At 48.6% G+C, this 22492-nt stretch overlaps 1 protein-coding gene across 1 annotated transcript in view; it reads right to left on the reverse strand.

The window, feature by feature from the left end:
* Nucleotides 1-11613, reverse strand: part of bzw2 (basic leucine zipper and W2 domains 2) — a 32614-nt gene extending 21001 nt beyond the window's left edge. The window contains exons 1-2 of the mRNA XM_064349251.1: nucleotides 11532-11613; nucleotides 10252-10372 (exon numbers count right to left, since the gene is read on the reverse strand). Of these exons, the coding sequence (XP_064205321.1) occupies nucleotides 10252-10292 (41 nt within the window). The 5' untranslated portion in view covers nucleotides 10293-10372; nucleotides 11532-11613. The remainder of the gene's footprint in view (nucleotides 1-10251; nucleotides 10373-11531) is intronic.
* Nucleotides 11614-22492: the final 10879 nt, after the last annotated feature.

A 22492-nucleotide genomic window follows, 5' to 3' on the forward strand; every position in this document is an offset into this window, starting at 1 on the left:
AGTCGGAATGGGTGTGTACCTGTGTGAATACCTCTGTGAATTAAAAAAAAAAATTTTACGTCTATGTCAGTGGTAACCAAAACCCTGTTCCAGGAGATCTACTGTCCTGCAGGTTTTCGCTCCAGGCCTAACACATCTCATTCAACTGCTAATTAACAGTCAGGTGTTCCAAATTACGTTTGGAGTGAAAACCTATAGGATGGTAGATCTCCAGGAATAGGACTGGTTACCACTGATCTATGTCAATACATGTTAGTGTGTTAGTAATGCACAGCAGATTTACCCAAGTACCATTGTGGAAGTACCATTCTCTCTTGCCTTTGGAGAGCCAAAGGTTATGGTGAGTTTCCTTTGTCATGCAACAGTTAATTGAGAAATTAAAATTGGAATCAAATTCAGACTCTAATAACCAGGTGAGGTGAATGAATTGTGAATTGTGTTTGATCAATTAAGTGCTGAGTAAGACAGAAATCCAGGACTCCCCGCAGCCCTCCAGTGTCAGTGTTCCGGACGCAGAATCTTACACCGTCGAAAGGCACAGTGCACCCTGCTGGCACAGTAGAGTACTGCGTAATGAAACAGGCAGACGGTGACCGCTCCGTACAGTTCTGACAGACCTATAGATTCTACAGACCTATAAAATCTGTACATAACATGCATAGGTTTTGTCCAGACATTTTTATTTAATAGCAGGTTAGGATTCCTGGCTACAGCTCCACATTTCCCGTAAATGGGGGAAAAAGAACCTTTTCATGTCATGCGCATCCGGAAGGGCTTGTATGGAATGCCGTGGTGTCCATTACCCACCCGTTCTCCTTGTTATTCGTGTTTTTAGCCCCTCGTTGGTCAATGCAGGCCCCCACTATAAGCCCGCGCCGCCCCGTCCGTCTGTCAATATATTCATAACTCACAGCCTCTTTATTTTTCATACTCCATTATTATCCAATCAGGGCCAAATATGTCACCGTCTTTCTGGTTCCAAGAGCAACATGAAAAGCACAAGCTCAGATAGCCGGGTTGTTTTTTTAGGGGGATGTAAAAAATAAAAATAATAGCGAAGCGCTGCGCCGTATCGCGTGTCCGCGATCTTCTTTCACCCCCGCGGGGTCCCTCTCTCACCGAAGTGCCTCTTTTTTTATGGGTGCCTGGAGAAGGGCGAAACGGATGCTCTATTTCGCGGGTAATAAGAGACAGAGACATTCTGACAGCAATGGCACCCTGTGAAAGAAAGGCTCCGACAAAACAGGTCTGAATAGTGTTCACTGTGTGAACTAAACTGTGTTCTTGGCTAGTCTGCCAAATAAATGTAATGTAATGTAACAGTAGCGAGGTTACTGCACCCAGCACCCACAGCACTGACCTCTATCACAGCTGGAACGCCTGTACTCCAGCACCCACAGCACTGACCTCTATCACAGCTGGAATGCCTGTACTCCAGCACCCACAGCCCTGACCTCTATCACAGCTGGAACGCCTGTACTCCAGCACCCACAGCCCACAGCACTGACCTCTATCACAGCTGGAACGCCTGTACTCCAGCACCCACAGCACTGACCTCTATCACAGCTGGAATGCCTGTACTCCAGCACCCACAGCACTGACCTCTATCACAGCTGGAATGCCTTACTCCAGCACCACAGCCACAGCACTGACCTCTATCACAGCTGGAACGCCTGTACTCCAGCACCCACAGCACTGACCTCTATCACAGCTGGAATGCCTGTACTCCAGCACCCACAGCCCACAGCACTGACCTCTATCACAGCTGGAACGCCTGTACTCCAGCACCCACAGCACTGACCTCTATCACAGCTGGAACGCCTGTACTCCAGCACCCACAGCACTGACCACTATCACAGCTGGAATGCCTGTACTCCAGCACTCACAGCACTGACCTCTATCACAGCTGGAACGCCTGTACTCCAGCACCCACAGCACTGACCTCTATCACAGCTGGAATGCCTGTACTCCAGCACCCACAGCACTGACCTCTATCACAGCTGGAATGCCTGTACTCCAGCACCCACAGCACTGACCTCTATCACAGCTGGAACGCCTGTACTCCAGCACCCACAGCACTGACCTCTATCACAGCTGGAACGGCTATACTCCAGCACCCACAGCACTGACCTCTATCACAGCTGGAACGCCTGTACTCCAGCACCCATAGCACTGACCTCTATCACAGCTGGAACGCCTGTACTCCAGCACCCATAGCACTGACCTCTATCACAGCTGGAACGCCTGTACTCCAGCACCCATAGCACTGACCTCTATCACAGCTGGAACGGCTTTGTGCCCTGGTCAGCACCATAAACATCCATATTTAACTAGACAGGTAGGCACGCCTTCAGCTAACCTAAGCTTGTGAAGTCCCGAAAGTAAGCCTGTACTGCGCATGCTGAGGGAAGAACATGGGAGCTGCCATTGAAGTGAATGGGGAACATCAGACTTTAGAAGGCAAAATAAAACTTCCCCGATGGTATTCTGAAACTTGATTAATGATCATTACATTTAATAAGGAAAACAGATTATAAAAATATAAACACGCCCCCCCCCCCACCTTCAGACAGTGTCTTCAGCCCCACCCTCCCATCCCCAACCTTAACACTCACTATTTAGATTAATTCAGCTGTTACAGTATTGGGAGCATCATTTACATTATTGTACACATTCCTGATTATCTATCACAGATTTGTGAAATTAACTCTTAGCGTACATGTGGTTCCAACTCCACTCATATGTGCACTGTTGAATTCATTCTGGGCCTTTCACTGTGTAGATAACGTACATTGGCACTATAACAATATTGCACATACAGCACACTGCCTGATTGTGAAACAATGGTTATTGTGACCAGTTGGACAAGGGGCCTTGTGTACACGCATCATCCTACTGACTCCCTTTGACATTTTAGACGTCTCCCAACTGGTCATTTCAAATGTGCAACTATTGATTAAATATTTTCATTAATTTATTCGTAGAGATCTAATATAGATTTTGAAACTCACACATTTTTAAACACAAAAGTGTTTTGAAATTAATGCAGTCACATTTCACGCACTTTAATTACTAATAACTCCAAGTCTACTTTTTAGTCCCGAATGTAGAGCAGTTTTCATTTGTTACATATTTATTGGGGGAAAAACATTTTCTTACACAGTTTTCCCCACTAGATGGGGCTGCACACCAACTTTAAAGGGAAATGCAGTGCGATGCTGTTAGAATGTACTGCTCAGGTTCCGCAGAGGGAAGATTCTGGTCACGCGAACCTTTCAGTCTAACCGGGGGGGACTGGATCAGTGCAGCGGTGCAAAGGAAGGACCCCTCCGTTTCAGGAATTTGTGCCAAAAATTATTGAATTAACTCAATCGCATCTGTCACCAGCTACAGCCACAGACTGCAATTCGGTCCTGAATCTTTTACTATGAACCAGCGTGGCTCATAGGCCGGTCCGAAATCCAAAACAAAGGTAACTGGTCGGAAGAAAAACCAGCACGCAGGCCAGCCCTCCTGGACAAGAGTAGTGCACTCCTGGCTCAGCGGTTTATAAACAGACGCTGGCAACACACTCATCAGTCGGCTAACTTATCATTAGCGAGGGTTCGGTTTGGTTAAAGGCGCAGCGTTAGCAGACATCACAGGTCTATTGTGTGACATGAAACAAGAAAACAAAATCTTTACCTTCTGAAAATTAAGTCCACCGTCTGTATTTTTTCACGAAAGTAGCCCACCCAAAGCAGAGCAGGCCTAATTTCTACCCCCTGCTTCCCTGGCGCTGTCTGGACGTTTGGCCTCAGGGTAGAGTCTCAGACTCACTCGTCAGTTCAGAGAAAGCAGCGCGAGGAAGGAGAGTTCGGCACAACAGCCGCATACCGGCGCTAACCCCTGCGCGTGCATCAAGTCGGTTGCTTTGTCAGTTAGACTAAGGCGTGAACTCTGCAGCCAACAGGAAGCATACGTTTTTTAAGTGACGTTAAATAAACAAGATCTCCACAACGTGTTCAAAATCGCACGAATCAATGCAGAAATAACTGGCCCAAATGTAACATTGGAAATAATGTTTCTTGTTGTTGTTCTGCAAAGCTGACCTGCATGTTTATTTACACATTAGGCTACACGCCACTGGGAACGCCTTCCGCGTTGACACCCTCCGGGTTGACCCTTTAACTAGCCATGCAGTCGACACGCGACCTGGTTCATGAACTCAAGATGATTTAATGCTGAAAATAAAAAGGTCCGAGGTCTTGCATACCATTGTGTCGTGCTAAAGTTATCATTCTACCCGTAAAAGACTGTGCCAAACAGAGAGACGTCTTGAGAATGCTAACATTGCACAAGAAACCCATTAGAGGCATGCTGGCCTGTTTAAAAAAGTATAAATCCTGGGCTTCTCGAAGGCTCACAAACGCTCAGAAGCTAAGATCACCCTGGAGTCCCTTTCTCTCAACCTTAAGATCTCCCGCGGGCCTCGTCTCTAAACTCCCGCGCCTCCACATCACTCAGCGGGACCCCGAGGTTCCTGACAGCCGGGAGTCCCGCGGGCACGTGCGCAATGCCAGACCTACAAAATGTATATATATATATATACCTCAAGACGTAACTGGCAAAACATTATGCATTCCCGTGCAGTGCCGTTTATATCCCAGACTGCAATGCCGGGGCACACAATTTCAGAACGAACTGAATTCCTCCTTCATCTCCCGCCGTTATGTGCTAGGTGTGTGCGTTGATACATGGCCTTAGGCATCAGGCTTCGGTGATCGCGTGGGAGAGGTGTGAAGGCTGGCGCGTGAAGTTAATTTTAACACAAACATTGCGAATAATCGCGTGGTGTAAAAAATGCATGAATTTAATTTCGGAATGTAACATTTGAAACCTGCGCGCAGACGACCGCACGCGCTCTCACACACTCGCGCTCTCACACACTCGCGCTCTCACACACACGCGCTCTCACACACACGCGCTCTCACCACACACCGTCCAGCGCTCTTACACACACGCTACACCGCGCCTCACACACACGCGCTCTCACACACACGCGCTCTCACACACTCGCGCTCTCACACACACGCGCTCTCACACACACGCGCTCTCACACACACGCGCTCTCACACACACGCGCTCTCACACACACGCGCTCTCCACTCCGCCTCACACACACCGCCTTCACACACGCGCTCTCACACACACGCGCTCTCACACACACGCGCTTTAGCAGCTGCTTCTCAACGCGGAGACTTCAAAGGGCTGGACACCGCGCCAGACACGCCAGAAAAGCGTAAATGCGAGCCGGGATGTGTCGCTGCCAAGTCGCGCCGCCGCGAATTCGTCCTGCAGGAAACCGCCCCACCTTACACCCCCCAACCCCGCCCCCTTCACATGTCGGATGTGTTTTTTTGTCTTGGAACAATAAAATATGCATCTCAGTAACATAAAAGCGTTGCATACACTGCTGATATTTTACAACTGCGCATAAAACATGCACATTACAGGCATGCTAATAATTAAAGGCACGAACGCCTCCATTTACAGTGATTTATAGCACAGGTTCCCAAACTGGGATTTGGGGACCCCTAGGGGGACCCTCAGGAAAACGTAGGGGGTCTCCATGAAAATGAAATGCATATTTCTCCCACCTTTTCAAAATATTGTTTTTGCTATAACATGAACTACGTATGAAACTTCCAGTGAAAATACACCACATCTGGTTTTACACTTCCTTGGTAACACAGTTTATCATGATTATTACACTGATATTGCACCAAACAGCTGTTACATAGACCCATTATTTACTGGTAATGATGTCATGATTTCCAAGCACTAGTGTGCTAGCTAGCCACTGCACTGCTGCTTGTAGTTTGTGTTGGATAATGGGGAACGGTCAGACTGAACAAACATCTGAATATCTTTAAATTTTAAAAAGGACATTTTCTAAAAATCAAAACCGAGTTCGAGCAGTGAGGAGTGTGTGAGAGAGAGGGAGTGTGAAAGAAGGGGGGGGGGAGTAAAAGCATTTTTTAAGGAGACAGAAGAAAAAAGCCCTCCAGATGTAAACTTCTTGTCTGGACAGTTGTTTACTGCAGTCCAGACAATGGCCATGTGGGGTTAGCAGGGCGCTCCAGCGGAGCAATCCGATTGGCTGAGGAGCAGTGTGAGTCACAAGGCCTAATGAGATACCAGATTAAACTGTTTATGTTGGATCCTCTGCCTGCGTGTTTGCTTGTGCGTGTGTGCGTGTGTGCGTGTGTCTGTGTGTGTACGCGTGAGTGTATGTGTGTATGTGTGAGAGTGTGTGTGTGTGTGTACGCGTGAGTGTATGTGTGTATGTGTGAGAGTGTGTGTGTGTGTGTGTGTGGTGGTGTTGTGTGTAGTGTGTGGTGTTGTGTTGTGTGTGGTGTGTGGTGTGTGTGTGATGGTGTGTGCGTGTGTGTGTGTGTTGTGTGTGTGTGTGTGTGTTTTGTGTGTGTGTGTGTGTGTGTGTGTGTGTGTGTGTGTGTGTTTGTGGTGTGTGTGTGTAGGGTGTGAGATGTGTGTGTAGGTGAGGTGTTGTGTGTGTGTGTGTGGTGTGTGGTGTGGTGTGTGAGGTGTGTGTGTGTGGTGTGTGTGTGTGTGTTTGCGGTTGTGAATGTGCGAGTTAGTGGTTTGGTGGTGGGAGAGTGGTGGAGAGTTGCCGGAAGCTGCACACGTCTGGCTCCAGGATGACGTTGCACAGGACACCACGCACGCCACACACACACACACACACACACACACACACACACACACACACACACACACACACACACACACACACAGGGGAAATGCATGATAAGGTCGCCCGCCAACATTGGCTGGGATTTCTGCTCTGGGAAGACGTGTTAGGCTCTGGCTGCAATTTCCCAGAAATAATAATAAGAGATTTTAATGAAAATTATTTATTTAACTTTTCACTTCTCATTTTCCACGCATGATACATTTTTTTAAGTCTATGAACAGCAGTAACATACAGGAATGGGGCATGAGTGACCTGCATGAAGTGTGTTTTTTTAGGGTGGGGTGTAAGTTTTCTCTACTGAAAATGAACTGCAGCCTGAGAATAACATACACAGCACTTTTAGACTGGCCTGCTCTGCCTGGTCAGGTAATTAAAGACCAGTTCAGATTTTTTTTTTTTAATTCACCAGCTGTGTTTATTAAGGTTCCTGGACAAAATTGGTTTGTGAACAACTGAGCTTTAGAATATCGGCTGTCGGCTGCTGTAGCCAAACTCAAACCGCTACAGATCTGCAGGATCAACTCAAAACTCAGTCCTTTAACAAAATGACACAAAAACAATAATTTACTTTGCCAACCATTTTTTGTTGTCTTCATGTCGACTCCTTTGAGATGTTTTTGGTGACCTCACCCCATCTCTTCACTTCTACCGTCGTAGTTTTGGTTCTGAACCTGGTTTAAAGGATTCACAACAAATCCCACTGTGGTTGCCGTGACGTCTAATTACTATGACATCACAATTCAGCCTAGAAAAAAAAAATGCGGGAAAACGCGGGGACCTCAAAACCACAGCACCCACTGCAGGGAGGGTTTCGTTACATCACAAAGAATTCCGCCAAAACAACAAGGCATCCCAAAGGTAACGGGGGGGGGGGGGGCACCGCAGTGCGAAGGTCGCCGTGGCGCCCTCCTGGAATGTCGCACGCCGTTTTACGAGCCGCCAGGACCTGCCGAGCCGAGCCGAGGTCAGAGGTCAGAGGTCAGAGCCTCACAGGTCTCGGTGCTCAAACAGACGTGATGTCACCCTGACGGTGGAGCTGCTTCGCTCGACTGGGTATTTTGACACTCATGTTTATCCTCGATCTTATCAGTCAGAACGCAGGCAGCATTTCTCTTTTACAGCAGTGACCTGGTGTAGAGGCCCAGGGGACACAAAGAGAATCCCAGCACCACAGCCAGACCCCCGTATCAGGGGCCAAAACACTAACACAACACAGAGCAGGCCAGGAGTAGAGTTGAGGTGCAGGGTCCCAGAGAGCCTCAGGGTCTGCTGGGGTCCCCAGCCCTGGTCCCAGAGAGCCACAGGGTCTGCTGGGGTCCCAGCCCTGGTCCCAGAGAGCCACAGGGTCTGCTAGGGTCCCCAGCCCTGGTCCTAGAGAGGCACAGGGTCTGCTGGGGTCCCAGCCCTGGTCCCAGAGAGCTGCTGTGGTTTTTTTCACCATAAACTAGTTCAGACCAAAGAACCAAAGGGATTTAATCACCCCCCCACAACCCTGCTACCCTCCTCCCCACCCTGCTACCCCCCTCCCTCTGTGTGCTGAGTGGACAGTGAGGACCAGGGCCCCAGCACAAGGGGCACTACACCCCCCCCCCCACCCCCTCCGGCCCATCATAGGATATCACCTAGCAACCTCTTTACCCACAAATCTTGCTCCCTAAACACCAGTGTTCTTTTCCATCCCGCAGATTTACACCTCGCTTTCCGCCACTTAGCTCCCGGCTCCACAACACGACCCCCCCCCCCAGGCGCAGGGGAAGGAAGCGTGGCGAACAGAGTGTCCTAAAACCTGCCCCCCCTCCCGGCGCCCCCGAGTGCCCCCCAGGCCCACAGGCCACACTGCACACTTCCAGTCTTCCCGGAGACAGAGGCTACACTTCCTGTTTATATATCCCAGCAGCCCCCACCGCTGTCAGGGGTTAACCCCAAAGACACGTCCCCAGAGCGGATTCATTTTAAAAACGGCCTTTTACCAAAACTCAAACGTGTTCATTTTCACAGCAGCTGTCCTTATTCAAGGCCACACAGATTGCCATTATTTTATTTTTAAAAAGTAAAAGAAAGATTTAAAAAAAGATATTTTCTCAAATCGAGGCAATCTGTACCGTTTCATGTTTTTCTTGTTTCTGGAAATATTGTCGCTGACAGATAAAGACTAGTCTGCTGAAATGTGCTGCTGAATTCTGGGTTGTGAGAAGAAGCCGTCGCCATCGTACCTCAGTCTGGAGCACTAATCACGTGTAAAATATTCAGTGTTAATTTAACTCTCACAGAGTTTATGAGTGCAACAGGCAGCCAGTGCACTTTCTCAAGGTGTAACTGTTTTACACATTCTGTGTCTCCGCTGCAAATGTTCAGTGTTAATTCCATTCAAAATCAGTGAAATCAGGAAAAGAACTGAAATTCAATTCATGAGCTGAAAAATGCACTCAATGTTCTACACACACACACACACACACACACACACACACACACATCTTTGTTACAGCTGCATATTTACTGAAATAAAGCTGGCTTGGAGTCTCTCTCAAGGGTACAGTGATAGCTTTTGATTTCTTATCCATCTGAATTCCTACACTGACAGACCTGCTGGGCGTGTCCTCACAGGAACTTCAAACTGTATTTTTAGAACCTGGCTCTTTTAGCTGATGCGCCTTTGGATATCTGTGTGTGTGTGTGTGTTTGAGTGTGTGTGTGTGAGATTGTGTGTATATGTGTGTGTGTGTGTGTGTGTGTGTGTGTGTGCGTTTCTGTGAGACAGCGTGTGCGTGTGTGTGTGTGTGTGTGTGTGAGACAGCGTGTGCGTGTGTGTGTTTGCGTCTCAGTGGGATGAACAGTCACTGCACATCAGAGTTCAGGGACTCATTCTTACTGTAGGATTCTGTTGCCATGGCAACAGAGGGAGGTGCCTATAATGGAGGCTTACATTTCACAGCACAGCAGTTCAGTCACTGTGACCCGGGGGGGGGAGGCAAACTCAGTCCCGGGGGGGCCCAGTAGAGTTTTACCCCTGCCCCCCCCCAAGGGTGTCAAACGCCAGTCCTGTAGAGTTCTACCCCCCCATCCCCTCCCCCCATTCTAACCATGACATGCAGTTCCCACAGTGGCCTGGAGGGGGCATCGATATTTCAGCGAGTAAAGGTGCAGTCAGGTGCCTCACAGCCAAAGAGGAGTGTCAGTTCCAAAAATTAAATTCTGATTCAAAATGTCTTAAATTCTGATTTAAGCCAGAGTGCCCTGGGTCCCTTCTGCAAATTTCCCTGCTTTTTCTCCTTTGCTGTTGTCACTGTCATTTAAAACGCTGATCCTCTTGAGTTCTAGCTCAGTGCGTAAACACGCCTCTCTTCCTGCAGGTTTAGCACCCGTTTCACACTGAAAGGAGCGTGTTTAGCGGCTGTTCGGTCACAATGCTGGCTGGTTACAGGGGGCGGAATGAGGAAGAGGAGCAGCTGGGTTTACTGCGTTTTCAGGTGAGGCGTGTGCGGCCAGTGACTCACCTGTTCCTGTATCGCGCGGTTACCATGGTTACCTGTTCCATATCGCGCGGTTACCCGCAGCTCGGACCCACTCCAGAACCACGAGACACCCCGCGTCTTAGAGCCCAACCGCCCCAGAACCCTGAGAAGGAGAGGGACGCACTTTACACACTTTACGCACTTTACATACTTTACGCACTTTACGCACTTTACACACTTTACACAGGACCCAAAAGACCCATATGACCCTTATGACCTACTGCATCTACCCACATCCCTGCTGCTGCCTGGGGGGAGGGGGGGGGACAGAGAGGGAGGAGGGGAGGGAGGGGGAGGAAGGGAGGGGGGAAGGAGTGGGGAGGTAGAGAGGGGGAGAGGGGAGGGGGGAGGGGAGGAGAGATGGGGGAAAGAGGGAGACAGGGAAGAAGGGAGAGAGGGGACTGGGCATTGGGTGGGGGTGGGTGAGGGAGGGAGAGAAATGTTGGAGGAGTGAGGGAGGTGAGAGAAAAGAAAGGGAGACACAGAGGAAGAGCGAGGCGTTTGGAGTTGTTTTTGCTTTGGGAATACTGTCATAGTCAATCATATCAATAAAGCCTTTTCTAAATTAATTGAAACTGAGAAAGGGGAGTGTGTGACAAGGTGTGAGAGAGAGAATGTGAGAATATTCATACATTTTCTTCATATAATCTCACTATTTCATGTTTTAAAAGGAGTGAGCAGTCCCTCCTTAAGTATTTTTCCCCACTCCATTCAGACGAGGGGAAGCAGAGAGAGTTACAGACTGAGGCGGGACCCTAACTCTAATACCATATTGTAATTCTGACCCTCACCCTATCCATGACCCCACACTCTGACTGTCACTGATGTCAAGCCCTTCCGATTAAAACAAACTGGGCGATTATGTGCGGTCGCATAAAGCCATTCAAATTACTTGTGAATTTCCTTTAAAAATCCGCCAGGAAAAAATAAAATAAATGCATGAAATTATATTTCAAAAGTAGGAAATGCCCATTGATGTGCGCAGTTGTGCATGGAACACAACAATTAGCAGAGGGGTTATTGTGCGCTGCGACGATACACAAGTAGCAGGCAGCAATTGAGACGCCGCGGGAGGCCAAGCATCGAATGTAGGTCCGTGTGTGTAATAAATCATCGCGGGATTGCCGCAGCTTTGCGCTATTATATTAATATACAATGTCTATTGTGTGTGTAAACTGAGCCAGTTGCTATTGTTTTGTGCGGTATTTTTTTATGAATGAAAAAACTACTGTTTGGGGAACAGGCGAAAAGTTCGCACTTACCGGCTTTTCTTGTTCGGTTTCCATTTTTAAAAGGAACCGCGGGCGAAACCATACTGCATGAAAAGAGGGGGTTTCGGAAGATTAGACCAATTGCCAGACTGGGTAAAGTGGACACCAAAGTCGTGGGCAATAATTTCATCCTCAAATTATATGCTGCAGTACCCCATTGAGAATGATGTGTACAATTTTTTAAAAGTGGTGACGGTGTAATTTCTGGTGTTGTACAAGACCAGATAATAATGCTTTTTTGTAATATTATATTGTAGCTGTTGTCCTAATACCAGCACCTTTTCACAGAGATTCAGTGAGATCACCTGGGGTAGAGTTCAAGAGGGGGAAGAGAGGGAAAGATGGAGAAAGGAAGGGAGAGATGGAGAGATGGAGAAAGGGGGGAGGGAGGGAGAGATGGAGAAAGGGAGGGAGGGAGGGAGAGAGGGCAGGAGAGAGGGATGTTGGTGTTGCTGTAAAACAACAGAAGACAAAACCACTGAAACTCTAAACCTACCCCCGAGGCCCTTTCGCCTTTATCAGAGATCTGCGCCGCCGGAACAGAACAGAAGCTCAGACACACCTGGGCTCACCTGATGCACCTGGCACAGGTAAACAGGAAGGGCGGGGCCTCAGGTAATTAATGGCACAGCTCCTGGCTTTGTTTGCCCGGTGTGCACATTGTCTGTCTTTCATCAAACTCTGAATCTGGCAACCCTGACAATCGGAGGAAAGCTCAGCAGCCACGGCTACCTGGGCTGTGGTTACATATTTACCTTCACGGTTACCTGACATAGCAAGCTTGAGTCCAGTTACCTGAGACGTGCGCACAGGAGCACAGTCCTGACTGTTACCTGAGACACGGTTACACAGTCACAGCTGCGGTGGTTCCAGACGGTACTGAGTCACATGACTCAGGGAGTTTATAAGCTGTGTTCTCTGAGCTGCGGTGGTTCCGCTCTTCTGTAAGCTCTCAGGGTTGGACCTGTCCCTCACAGAATGACAGGTTTTGGGAGATCGCAGGTTGGCCTCCTTTTGAATGTGTGTGTTGACAGAGGGAGCACACTCACGCTGCAGTCCTGTGGTTTTGTGTTTTCAGAGTGGGAAAGTGAGAGGGAAAGCTGTAGAGCTGCTCCCATTCCCTCCAGAGCGCTGTGGCTTTGTGTTTTCAGAGTGGGAAAGTGAGAGGGAAAGCTGTAGAGCTGCTCCCATTCCCTCCAGCGCGCTGTGGTTTTGTGTTTTCAGAGTGGGAAAGTGAGAGGGAAAGCTGTAGAGCTGCTCCCATTCCTCCAGCGCTGTGGTTTTGTGTTTTCAGAGTGGGAAAGTGAGAGGGAAAGCTGTAGAGCTGCTCCCATTCCCTCCAGCGCGTTGTGGTTTTGTGTTTTCAGAGTGGGAAAGTGAGAGGGAAAGCTGTAGAGCTGCTCCCATTCCCTCCAGAGCGCTGTGGTTTTGTGTTTTCAGAGTGGGAAAGTGAGAGGGAAAGCTGTAGAGCTGCTCCCATTCCCTCCAGAGTGCTGTGGTTTTGTGTTTTCAGAGTGGGAAAGTGAGAGGGAAAGCTGTAGAGCTGATCCCATTCCCTCCAGAGCGCTGTGGCTTTGTGTTTTCAGAGTGGGAAAGTGAGAGGGAAAGCTGTAGAGCTGATCCCATTCCCTCCAGAGCGCTGTGGCTTTGTGTTTTCAGAGTGGGAAAGTGAGAGGGAAAGCTGTAGAGCTGCTCCCATTCCCTCCAGAGCGCTGTGGCTTTGTGTTTTCAGAGTGGGAAAGTGAGAGGGAAAGCTGTAGAGCTGCTCCCATTCCTCCAGAGCGCTGTGGCTTTGTGTTTTCAGAGTGGGAAAGTGAGAGGGAAAGCTGTAGAGCTGCTCCCATTCCCTCCAGAGCGCTGTGGCTTTGTGTTTTCAGAGTGGGAAAGTGAGAGGGAAAGCTGTAGAGCTGCTCCCATTCCCTCCAGAGCGCTGTGGTTTTGTGTTTTCAGAGTGGGAAAGTGAGAGGGAAAGCTGTAGAGCTGCTCCCATTCCCTCCAGAGCGCTGTGGTTTTGTGTTTTCAGAGTGGGAAAGTGAGAGGGAAAGCTGTAGAGCTGATCCCATTCCCTCCAGAGCGCTGTGGCTTTGTGTTTTCAGAGTGGAAAGTGAGAGGGAAAGCTGTAGAGCTGCTCCCATTCCCTCCAGAGCGCTGTGGCTTTGTGTTTTCAGAGTGGGAAAGTGAGAGGGAAAGCTGTAGAGCTGCTCCCATTCCCTCCAGAGCGCTGTGGTTTTGTGTTTTCAGAGTGGGAAAGTGAGAGGGAAAGCTGTAGAGCTGATCCCATTCCCTCCAGAGCGCTGTGGCTTTGTGTTTTCAGAGTGGGAAAGTGAGAGGGAAAGCTGTAGAGCTGATCCCATTCCCTCCAGAGCGCTGTGGCTTTGTGTTTTCAGAGTGGGAAAGTGAGAGGGAAAGCTGTAGAGCTGCTCCCATTCCCTCCAGAGCGCTGTGGCTTTGTGTTTTCAGAGTGGGAAAGTGAGAGGGAAAGCTGTAGAGCTGCTCCCATTCCCTCCAGAGCGCTGTGGTTTTGTGTTTTCAGAGTGGGAAAGTAAGAGGGAAAGCTGTAGAGCTGCTCCCATTCCCTCCAGAGCGCTGTGGTTTTGTGTTTTCAGAGTGGGAAAGTGAGAGGGAAAGCTGTAGAGCTGATCCCATTCCCTCCAGAGCGCTGTGGCTTTGTGTTTTCAGAGTGGGAAAGTGAGAGGGAAAGCTGTAGAGCTGCTCCCATTCCCTCCAGAGCGCTGTGGCTTTGTGTTTTCAGAGTGGGAAAGTGAGAGGGAAAGCTGTAGAGCTGATCCCATTCCCTCCAGAGCGCTGTGGCTTTGTGTTTTCAGAGTGGGAAAGTGAGAGGGAAAGCTGTAGAGGCTGCTCCCATTCCCTCCAGCGCGTTGTGGTTTCGTGTTTTTCAGAGTGGGAAAGTGAGAGGGAAAGCTGTAGAGCTGCTCCCATTCCCTCCAGCGCGTTGTGGTTTTGTGTTTTCAGAGTGGGAAAGTGAGAGGGAAAGCTGTAGAGCTGCTCCCATTCCCTCCAGCGCGCTGTGGTTTTGTGTTTTCAGAGTGGGAAAGTGAGAGGGAAAGCTGTAGAGCTGCTCCCATTCCCTCCAGAGCGCTGTGGCCCTCGTCTCTGACCACTGGGAGGTGGGTTCCCCTCGGGATCGGGCTGCTCGATCAGACCCTTCATTCTGCGCTCAGCTGCTGCACACAGGAGCTCTGAGGAGCGATCGCCCACCCTGACATGCACACAAGTCTCCAGCAGTGATGATGTCACTTCCCTCCACACCCCTGTTCCATTTCCTCCCTCCCTACCTCTTCCTGTCCCTCTCTTCCTCTCACCCTCCATGTCCTCCACCTCTGTCTATCCCTCCCTTCCTCTCTCTAACAACATTGTACTTTCTACCCAGCTGGCTACTAAACTAGCTGCATTATAGCAGGAAAAATGGACTTTAAGCAAACTGACTACGTCTGCTTTTGATGACATGAAAACGCTGCAGTCGTGTCCAGCCGTGATGTAGGAAAGTACACCTGTGGGCCCGGGTTCTGTGTGAACGGCAAGGACCCCGTACTTACCAGTCACTATAGCGTGGTGAGAATGGGACAGACAGGGCTTGAACCCATGGTCAATATCCTGTGTCAACCCCAGGTTTTGCTTGTGAAAGGGGTAGTGCTCTCTCTCCCTCCCTCCCACCTCTCTCTCTCCCTCATTTTCACTCTCTTCTCCCTCTCTCCCCATCCCTCCATCTTGTGTCACCACCGCCCCCCCACCCCTGTCCTGAGCTCTGTATTCAGTTTGACAGGTGGTTGCAGGTTGAAATCCCAGGACTGGGCACATGAAAAGTTGTTTCATTCAACAAAAGAACAGTACACAAGTGTACCTGAGGTCAGGTTAGTAACACCATTATATTCTTTAGAAGGAGGAAGGCTTTAGCCCTGCTCCCCATCCTCATAAGGAAGATGTCCTCCCCTGGTGTCGCTGTTTCCCATGCAGAGGCAGACTGGACTGAACTCTGTCCTGCTGGCGTTTCAGATGCCATCCCCCAGCAGCTGACAGCTGTGACCTGCTTTCCATCCTCCCACTTTTCTGCCCGTGACCTTGCTCAGTGGATGCTGTTGCTAGGGAAACTCCAGCCTCCCTGCCTGTTGCCTAGTGCAGCAGGGACCGAGTCTGTGGTCCTGGCATTTCAGAGCATCACCTCCTGAACACGAAATCTGTGCTGACAGCAAACTTTTTTTTGTACTCTGCAGGCATGTACGTGCACACACACCCACACACAGACACACACACACACACTCAGACACACACATACACACACACGCAAACACACTCAGACATACACACACACACACACACACACACGCACACTCACACACACACACACTCAGACACACACACATACACACACTCACACACAAACACTCAGACACGCAAACACACTCAGGCACACACACACACACACACATACACACACTCAGGCGCACACACACCCACACACACACACACACACAAACGCTCAGGGACAAACACACACACACAAACACACACACGCACACACACACGCAGACCACAGTGGTTTCCTCAGATACCAGTTTTCTCAGGAGAGTACCTCGTCTTTTTCAGAAAGTGAAATCGGCCGTGAAATTCCGTTGTGCTCGTGGTAGAGGCTGGCTGTCCCTGAGAGAGGGAGAGTAGTGACAGGCGCGGACCAGACCAAACCACCCCTTTCTCCTCTGACTTCACCATCTTACGTTCCCAAGCGCTCTTAACCTTGTCTCTTGTGCATTCAAAGGCCAGAGGACCGAAGCGTATTGTGATTATCAAAGGAAACTGTGTTTGTGTAGTTTATGTGCGTCTGACACGGCGTCCTCAGAAACGATGTTCTCTTCCTTTGGGAAAGAGAAGGCGCAGCGAGGGGAGATGTGTGATCTGCTGGTAACTGGATGACACAGATGATATTTTCTCAACCTTAGACGGCGTAGAACTTTCGGAACACCTCATCCATCTTTCGTTGCTTTGTGTCCGGGGGGGTGGGGACTGGGGGGGGGGACGGGGAGACAGGGGAGGGGGGGGATTTACCGATTAACCACAATCATGTCTACAGCATTCCAAACAGGAAGATTCATTCAGTTTTGCTCAAAGAAAAGGGATTAGTGTTTTTTTTGCTATCTGTGAAAACTCGCAATCTGACATGAATGGCAAGACTTCAGTTCGCCTTGCTGGCAGAATGGGGTCAGGAAGGTAATGCTGATGAAGGTGGAGTGGGAGAGAAGGATCACTCTTCCTTTTCATCCTCAGAGCAGAAAAGAAACAAACACAACAGTAACAAAAGAACTGCTCTCAGCAAACTTATCCCCAAATTTAAATAGGAAAGAAAACCAAGTTTAAACCAAATGAAGCTCGATAAAAGTAAACTTGCAGGGTGTGGAACCATATGAAAATAAGTGCTGTCAGTGACAGATGAGGGAGACAGGAGACAAAACTAGACACTCAAAGGGTAAAGAAATGGGGGAGGGACAATAAATTCACATATTTGTCGAAAGATTTAAAAAATCTCACAGTAAAATAATACAGAGAAATGTGTCTCAGCTGTGAACCCGGGTGCGAATGCTGTTTGAAGTTTTCGCCAGGTGAGACAGAGCGCTTACCTGAGTACCTGGCAGAGCTGTGGCAGATGCCCCAGGTGTGACAGAAACGGGCGGCGGGCAGGTGGTCAGGTCCGTTTTGACGGAAGGACGGAGGTGAAGGTGTGCTTTTACACCTGCCGGTCGGCTCAGGGGTCAGAGGAACGCAGGGAGGCCATGTACAGGGGCTACGAAGCCAGGCCCAGATTCTCCTCCACACTGGCCAGGGAATCAGACGGGACACAATTAGGCAAAATACTCAATCGTCCAGCGGTGAGGCTAACAGTTGTTCAGTTATTCATTTAGAAATCCCCTTCATTCATCTGAACTATTTGCCTGAGGTTCAAACAGAAATGAAGCGAATATGCACACAGACATTAGTCTGAGCATGGGTACCGAACACATAAACTAGCAACAGCAGTGTTAAAACACAATTAGTCCTGATTCATTGAACAAAACTTATGCACATATGAGAACTTATTAATAGTTTCTTCCAAATAAGTACAAGAAAATACTTGAATTTAAAAATTATTAGAATCACACATTTGATATAGCCATTGACTATGCCATTGAGTTTCTTAGGGTGTGTAAGAGCTAGAGGCTAACTCTTCCTGGGAGGTGTAAGGTGCTCTTTACCCTACTGGCCATGTAAATGAATTAAATGAATTAACATGGGCTTGTTTCCATGGTGACCCTGGGCTTGGCCTACTTTCAGTTCTGGATTCTAAACTTGGCTTTGGGGGGGGGAAGGAGAAATGCTGCACTAAATCCCATGATGATGGATGGGACAGCATGGAATTCTGGGAGTCAGATTTAAATAATGGCAAGCAAAGCAGCTATCTTTAGGTTGGGGGAGCTTCATATATAACCCACCTATATTTAAAGGAAGTCTTACAATCCTATTTGGTCACACACACACTCGAACACACACACACACACACACGCACAAGCACACACACACATGCACACACACATACAAAAATGCACACACACACAAATACAGAACACATGCATGTACACGCACACAAATGCACAATGCTTCCGCACGCACTTGCATGTACACACATTCACACAAATACATACACACACCCTCACCCCGCTGAGCGCTGGTCAGCACTTGTGAGCCTAACTTTATGTTTTAGGGTGTGGGTGAACCCATGTTCCCCTCACATGGCTCTGACTGATATTTTAGGGGATGTAAACAGTCCTCCCGCGACCAAAAGGGGAGTTAGTGCGCTTTTAGCCTAGCGCTGTTTATATAATGCCATATAAAGTTATTCGTGTGACTCTCATAGTCCATATGAAAGGTCTATTTTCTGCCCTGCAAGAAAAAATCTTCTCTTTTACAGGATCTTTGCTCATCCAGACTGCACCGATTTGGTACTGCCAGGCTCATGTTTAAGAAACGGTTTTACTGGAAATGGAATCTTAAATTGATTGGAAATTTTGTCTTTAAGTCATTGGAAATTGAATCTTTTAAGCCACTGGAATACTTTTTGTTTGTTTCTGCACATTCGCTTGCTCAGCTGATGTCAAGGGTTATGCTGTCTCTCACAAACCGCCTGAGTCTTACAACAAAGCCCTGAAAATGCCCTGGAACCCTCAAAATGCCCCCCCCCCGCACCCCCCGCATCTCCTGCCCCACATGTAATATCATATCCTAACAGTCAGAGGCACTTGGATCCTCTGACTGAAGCATTTTTTGGTGCGAAATTCTTCAGTCAACAGTTCAATTGCTCTGAAGCACACTCATTCTGATTGTTGCTTTGCATACACATCATTATTTCAAAGTCATTTTCTGCAATTCCTTGGCCCAAAATATCAGATATTAAGAACCAAAAGCTTGGGGGAAAAGGAGGGTCCCCCCCCCTAAATAAAAAAAGGTCAGTTGACTCCCTTGTTTAAGCAGCTACCATAAACAGCACAGTGAGTGACTCAGGCACTGTGACTCAGACAGGATCTACCAGGAAGCAGAAACAAGGAACACAAAAAAGTGGGCGGCGGCTTTATGGCAGAATGCTCTCCTCACTGGCAAATGAGAGGGGTCTTCATTTGCATATATGTGGGCGGGGTCAGATATGCACAGCCCTTCCCTGAGCCAACTCACTTGAGCAGCCTCTCTCGTCCCTTTATGACATCATCATGGCCCCGCTCCCTTCCGCTCCAGAGGCCCCTCCTCCCACCTCCTCAGACTATATTAACCTGGACTGTTATTTTTATATGAATCACATCAGTAGGGCTCCTTCTACACAGGAGGCCACATGAGGCTGACTGTGCAAAACAGAAAAACTTTAAACGTTTACATTTGAGCAGAAAGTGCGTAGAAGCAGAGTAAACAGCGTGGCTGCTGGGAAATGGCAGTTTATGAAAGTCTGAAAAAAAAGACTTGGGTTAACACTGACTGTTAAAGCTCAGCTGTGGGTCTGCGTCAGGTGGGTGGGAGGTAGGTTTGAGGTGGAGGCTGGAGGAGGGTAGGTGTAGGCACAGGTGTAGCTGAAGGTGAAAGTTCTGTCTGTAGGACTGGGTGAAGTCAGCATCCACCGACATGCTTCTCAAAACTGTGAACACAGAAGCAAGCATCAGGACCAATGAAGAAAACCAAGTCTATAATATTAATAATCAAAGAATCACCTCGGTGTCATGGCAACCTGGCAAGAGCGTTAAACACACATGTTGAAGGTTCGCTCATAGCCACAGTAGTCCTATTATTACTAACATAAAGCCTCTTTATAACAACAACAACAACAACAATAATAACAATAACAAGAATAATAATAACAAGAATGATAATAATAATACAACATGTCTTGCTTTTCCCTTTCTGTACAGTAAAGAAAATTTAACAGCATAATTACAGTAAAAAAATCTTTGTAAAGTCTCTCAGTCTCTCTGTAAAACCCATCTGTCAGTCCTGAGTGTCTCTGTCAGCGGAGGGAGTGATGTCATAAGCGTGTGACAGGCCATCGAGCGCATCCTGCCCCCGATAAGGAGATCGATGTCCCCGGGAACACGATGACTCTGACACTCCGTCATTACGCACCAGCGTGAGGCGGCGGCCTTATCACCGCCTTTCTGTAAACAATCCCGCGAAAACTCACCAGCTCCACGTCACCCGCCCAGCCCGAGAGCTTCTCCGAACCTCAGAGTTTAAAAAAACAACAAAACATCAACAAAAAAAAAACCGGACCGCCTTTAACACCCAAAGCCGTGTAAGCGCTCACTCAAGTCACCTGAGAGCAGCTTCAATCAATCAACCTGCCAAACTGTCAGTCGTTGACCCCTTGACCTTTGCTCCTCCAGTTCCTCCTCTGTGTTATCTGTGTGGAGATGAGGACGCCCACCCCCCACCCCCCTAAAGTAGAATGCCCTGGCTAAAACCAAAACAAACACCACCCCCAAAAAACAAATGTTCTGTGAGGCGACAAACATGAACACAGCTGTCACAGCTGGTTCGTCAACTTATTACTTACAGAGCTGAACTTAGAAGGGGGGGACGAGGGGCCTGGGGCGGTACAAGAAACTTTTAACAGCTTTCTCCCCCTCTTTGATCATACTGGACAGTTTTAATCCAGTATGTACACTGCACATCAAACAAAGACAAACAAAACTAACAACTTAAGGTTAAATCGGAAATTGAGAATCAAGGCATTTTTTCGTGCACGTCGTATTAAGCTTCCTGTGTGCGATTGAAATGGGTGATACTATTCATTAATTAATCACCAATCACTGGAACTCCAGGGAGAGCGGGAGGGACAGATGAACAGAAGGAAAAAAGACACAGAAATAGCTAGAGAGAGAGGGAGAGAGAGAGAGAGAGGTGTCCCGGTTCAGTGTAGGTCCTAGTATGGTTTGTGATTTCTTTTAGCATCAAATGCTTCTCTTTCACGGCACTAAGTCTGCATGTTTTAGTGCACTGCAGTGGCTAGTGTACTCTCAGTAAATACTGTGAATTTATGGACCAACACGCAGATTCCTCTACATGGGTCCTGGACTGCAGGCAGGCTGAGCTTCCAAATGCTCACACTGAAACATGTGTGTTCAGACTCTGTGCAACTTGAACCAGCTAAATCCTGGAGCTGCGTGTCAGCTGTAATTTAACACTGTAAAATATGTTTTAATGCTTTAATAATTAACCACCACTCCCCTCCTTAAAATCTGGGGGTCAGGACAACTGCCGGGACAGGGAGCGAGCGAACTTTAGAAAATCAAAAGAAAGTTCCAGAAGGCTGGATCTGTGTTTTCCACTTCATTGCTGTCCGACTGAGCCAACAAAAACGGTGATTTGTTTAGTTTTTTTCCGGCCCCACATAAAGAACTTTCGGCTACGATTTCCGAGAGAGCGTGGGGTCAAGGCACAGCCCAAATCTCGGGACAGCACAGCTGGATCCCGCTGGCATGCTCGCCAGAGTACAGGGAAGGAGCGGGTAGCCAATGTTCTGACCCGGAGAGGTTACGCAAAGTCTTATGTAACAGAACAGAGTCAGCACAGGCTGCCTTGGGACACTGTGGGGCTTCATTTATTCAGTAACAGGGTTTTAACACGTGTGTGTGTGTGTGTATGTATGTGTGTGCGGGTGTACGTGTGTGTGTGTCTGTGTATATGTGTGTGTGTGTGTGTGCATGTGTGTGTGTGTTCCCTTTTCCTCTGCTATTATAAGCTCTGTTGAATGAAGTGATAATGGAGAATTCACCAACTCATGTTTACCTGAAGGCCAGTGTCTCGTGAATGTGAGTGTCAAAGCAAACCCCCTTCCATCCCCTCCTCACTCATCCCTCTATCTCTCTTCTATCCCTCTACTCTCCTCTCTTCCTACCTCTATGCTCTTCTCTCTCTCCTCTCTCTCATCCTCTCTATCCCCCCTCTCTCTCTCTCATCCCTCTATTCCTCTCTCTCTCTCCCTCTCTCTCTCTCTCTCTCTCTCTCTATCCCTCTATCCCTCTCTCTCTCTCTCTCTCTCTCTCTCTCTCAGTGAGCAGAGGGAGCAGGCCGAGGTGGTTGACCTGCTGGACTCTCAAACAGCACAGCGGTTCCCTTGCTCATCTCTGTCCCGCTCATCCGCCCCGGTCACATGTGGCCGCCAGACCCGCCCGTCAGCACCACGGTTACGCAACCCGCCGCTGTCACATGCGATCCGAAAAAACAAAAACACCCGCGCACGCTCGGGACGGGAAGCAGCGACAAGTCCAAACCCGCGGTACAGTAAACATTGCCATGGAGACGGATCGAAGCCAGGCAAAGGACACTGAGGCTTGTTGGTTGTTTGTATACCGAGGTATGGACTGATAGCCCTAAGAGAAGGGGAGGGGCAGGGAGTGGTGGGGGGGGGGGGTAGTTTGGAGGGCCTC

Source organism: Anguilla rostrata, chromosome 8 (genome assembly GCF_018555375.3).
Source record: "Anguilla rostrata isolate EN2019 chromosome 8, ASM1855537v3, whole genome shotgun sequence".
Taxonomy (NCBI): domain Eukaryota; kingdom Metazoa; phylum Chordata; class Actinopteri; order Anguilliformes; family Anguillidae; genus Anguilla; species Anguilla rostrata.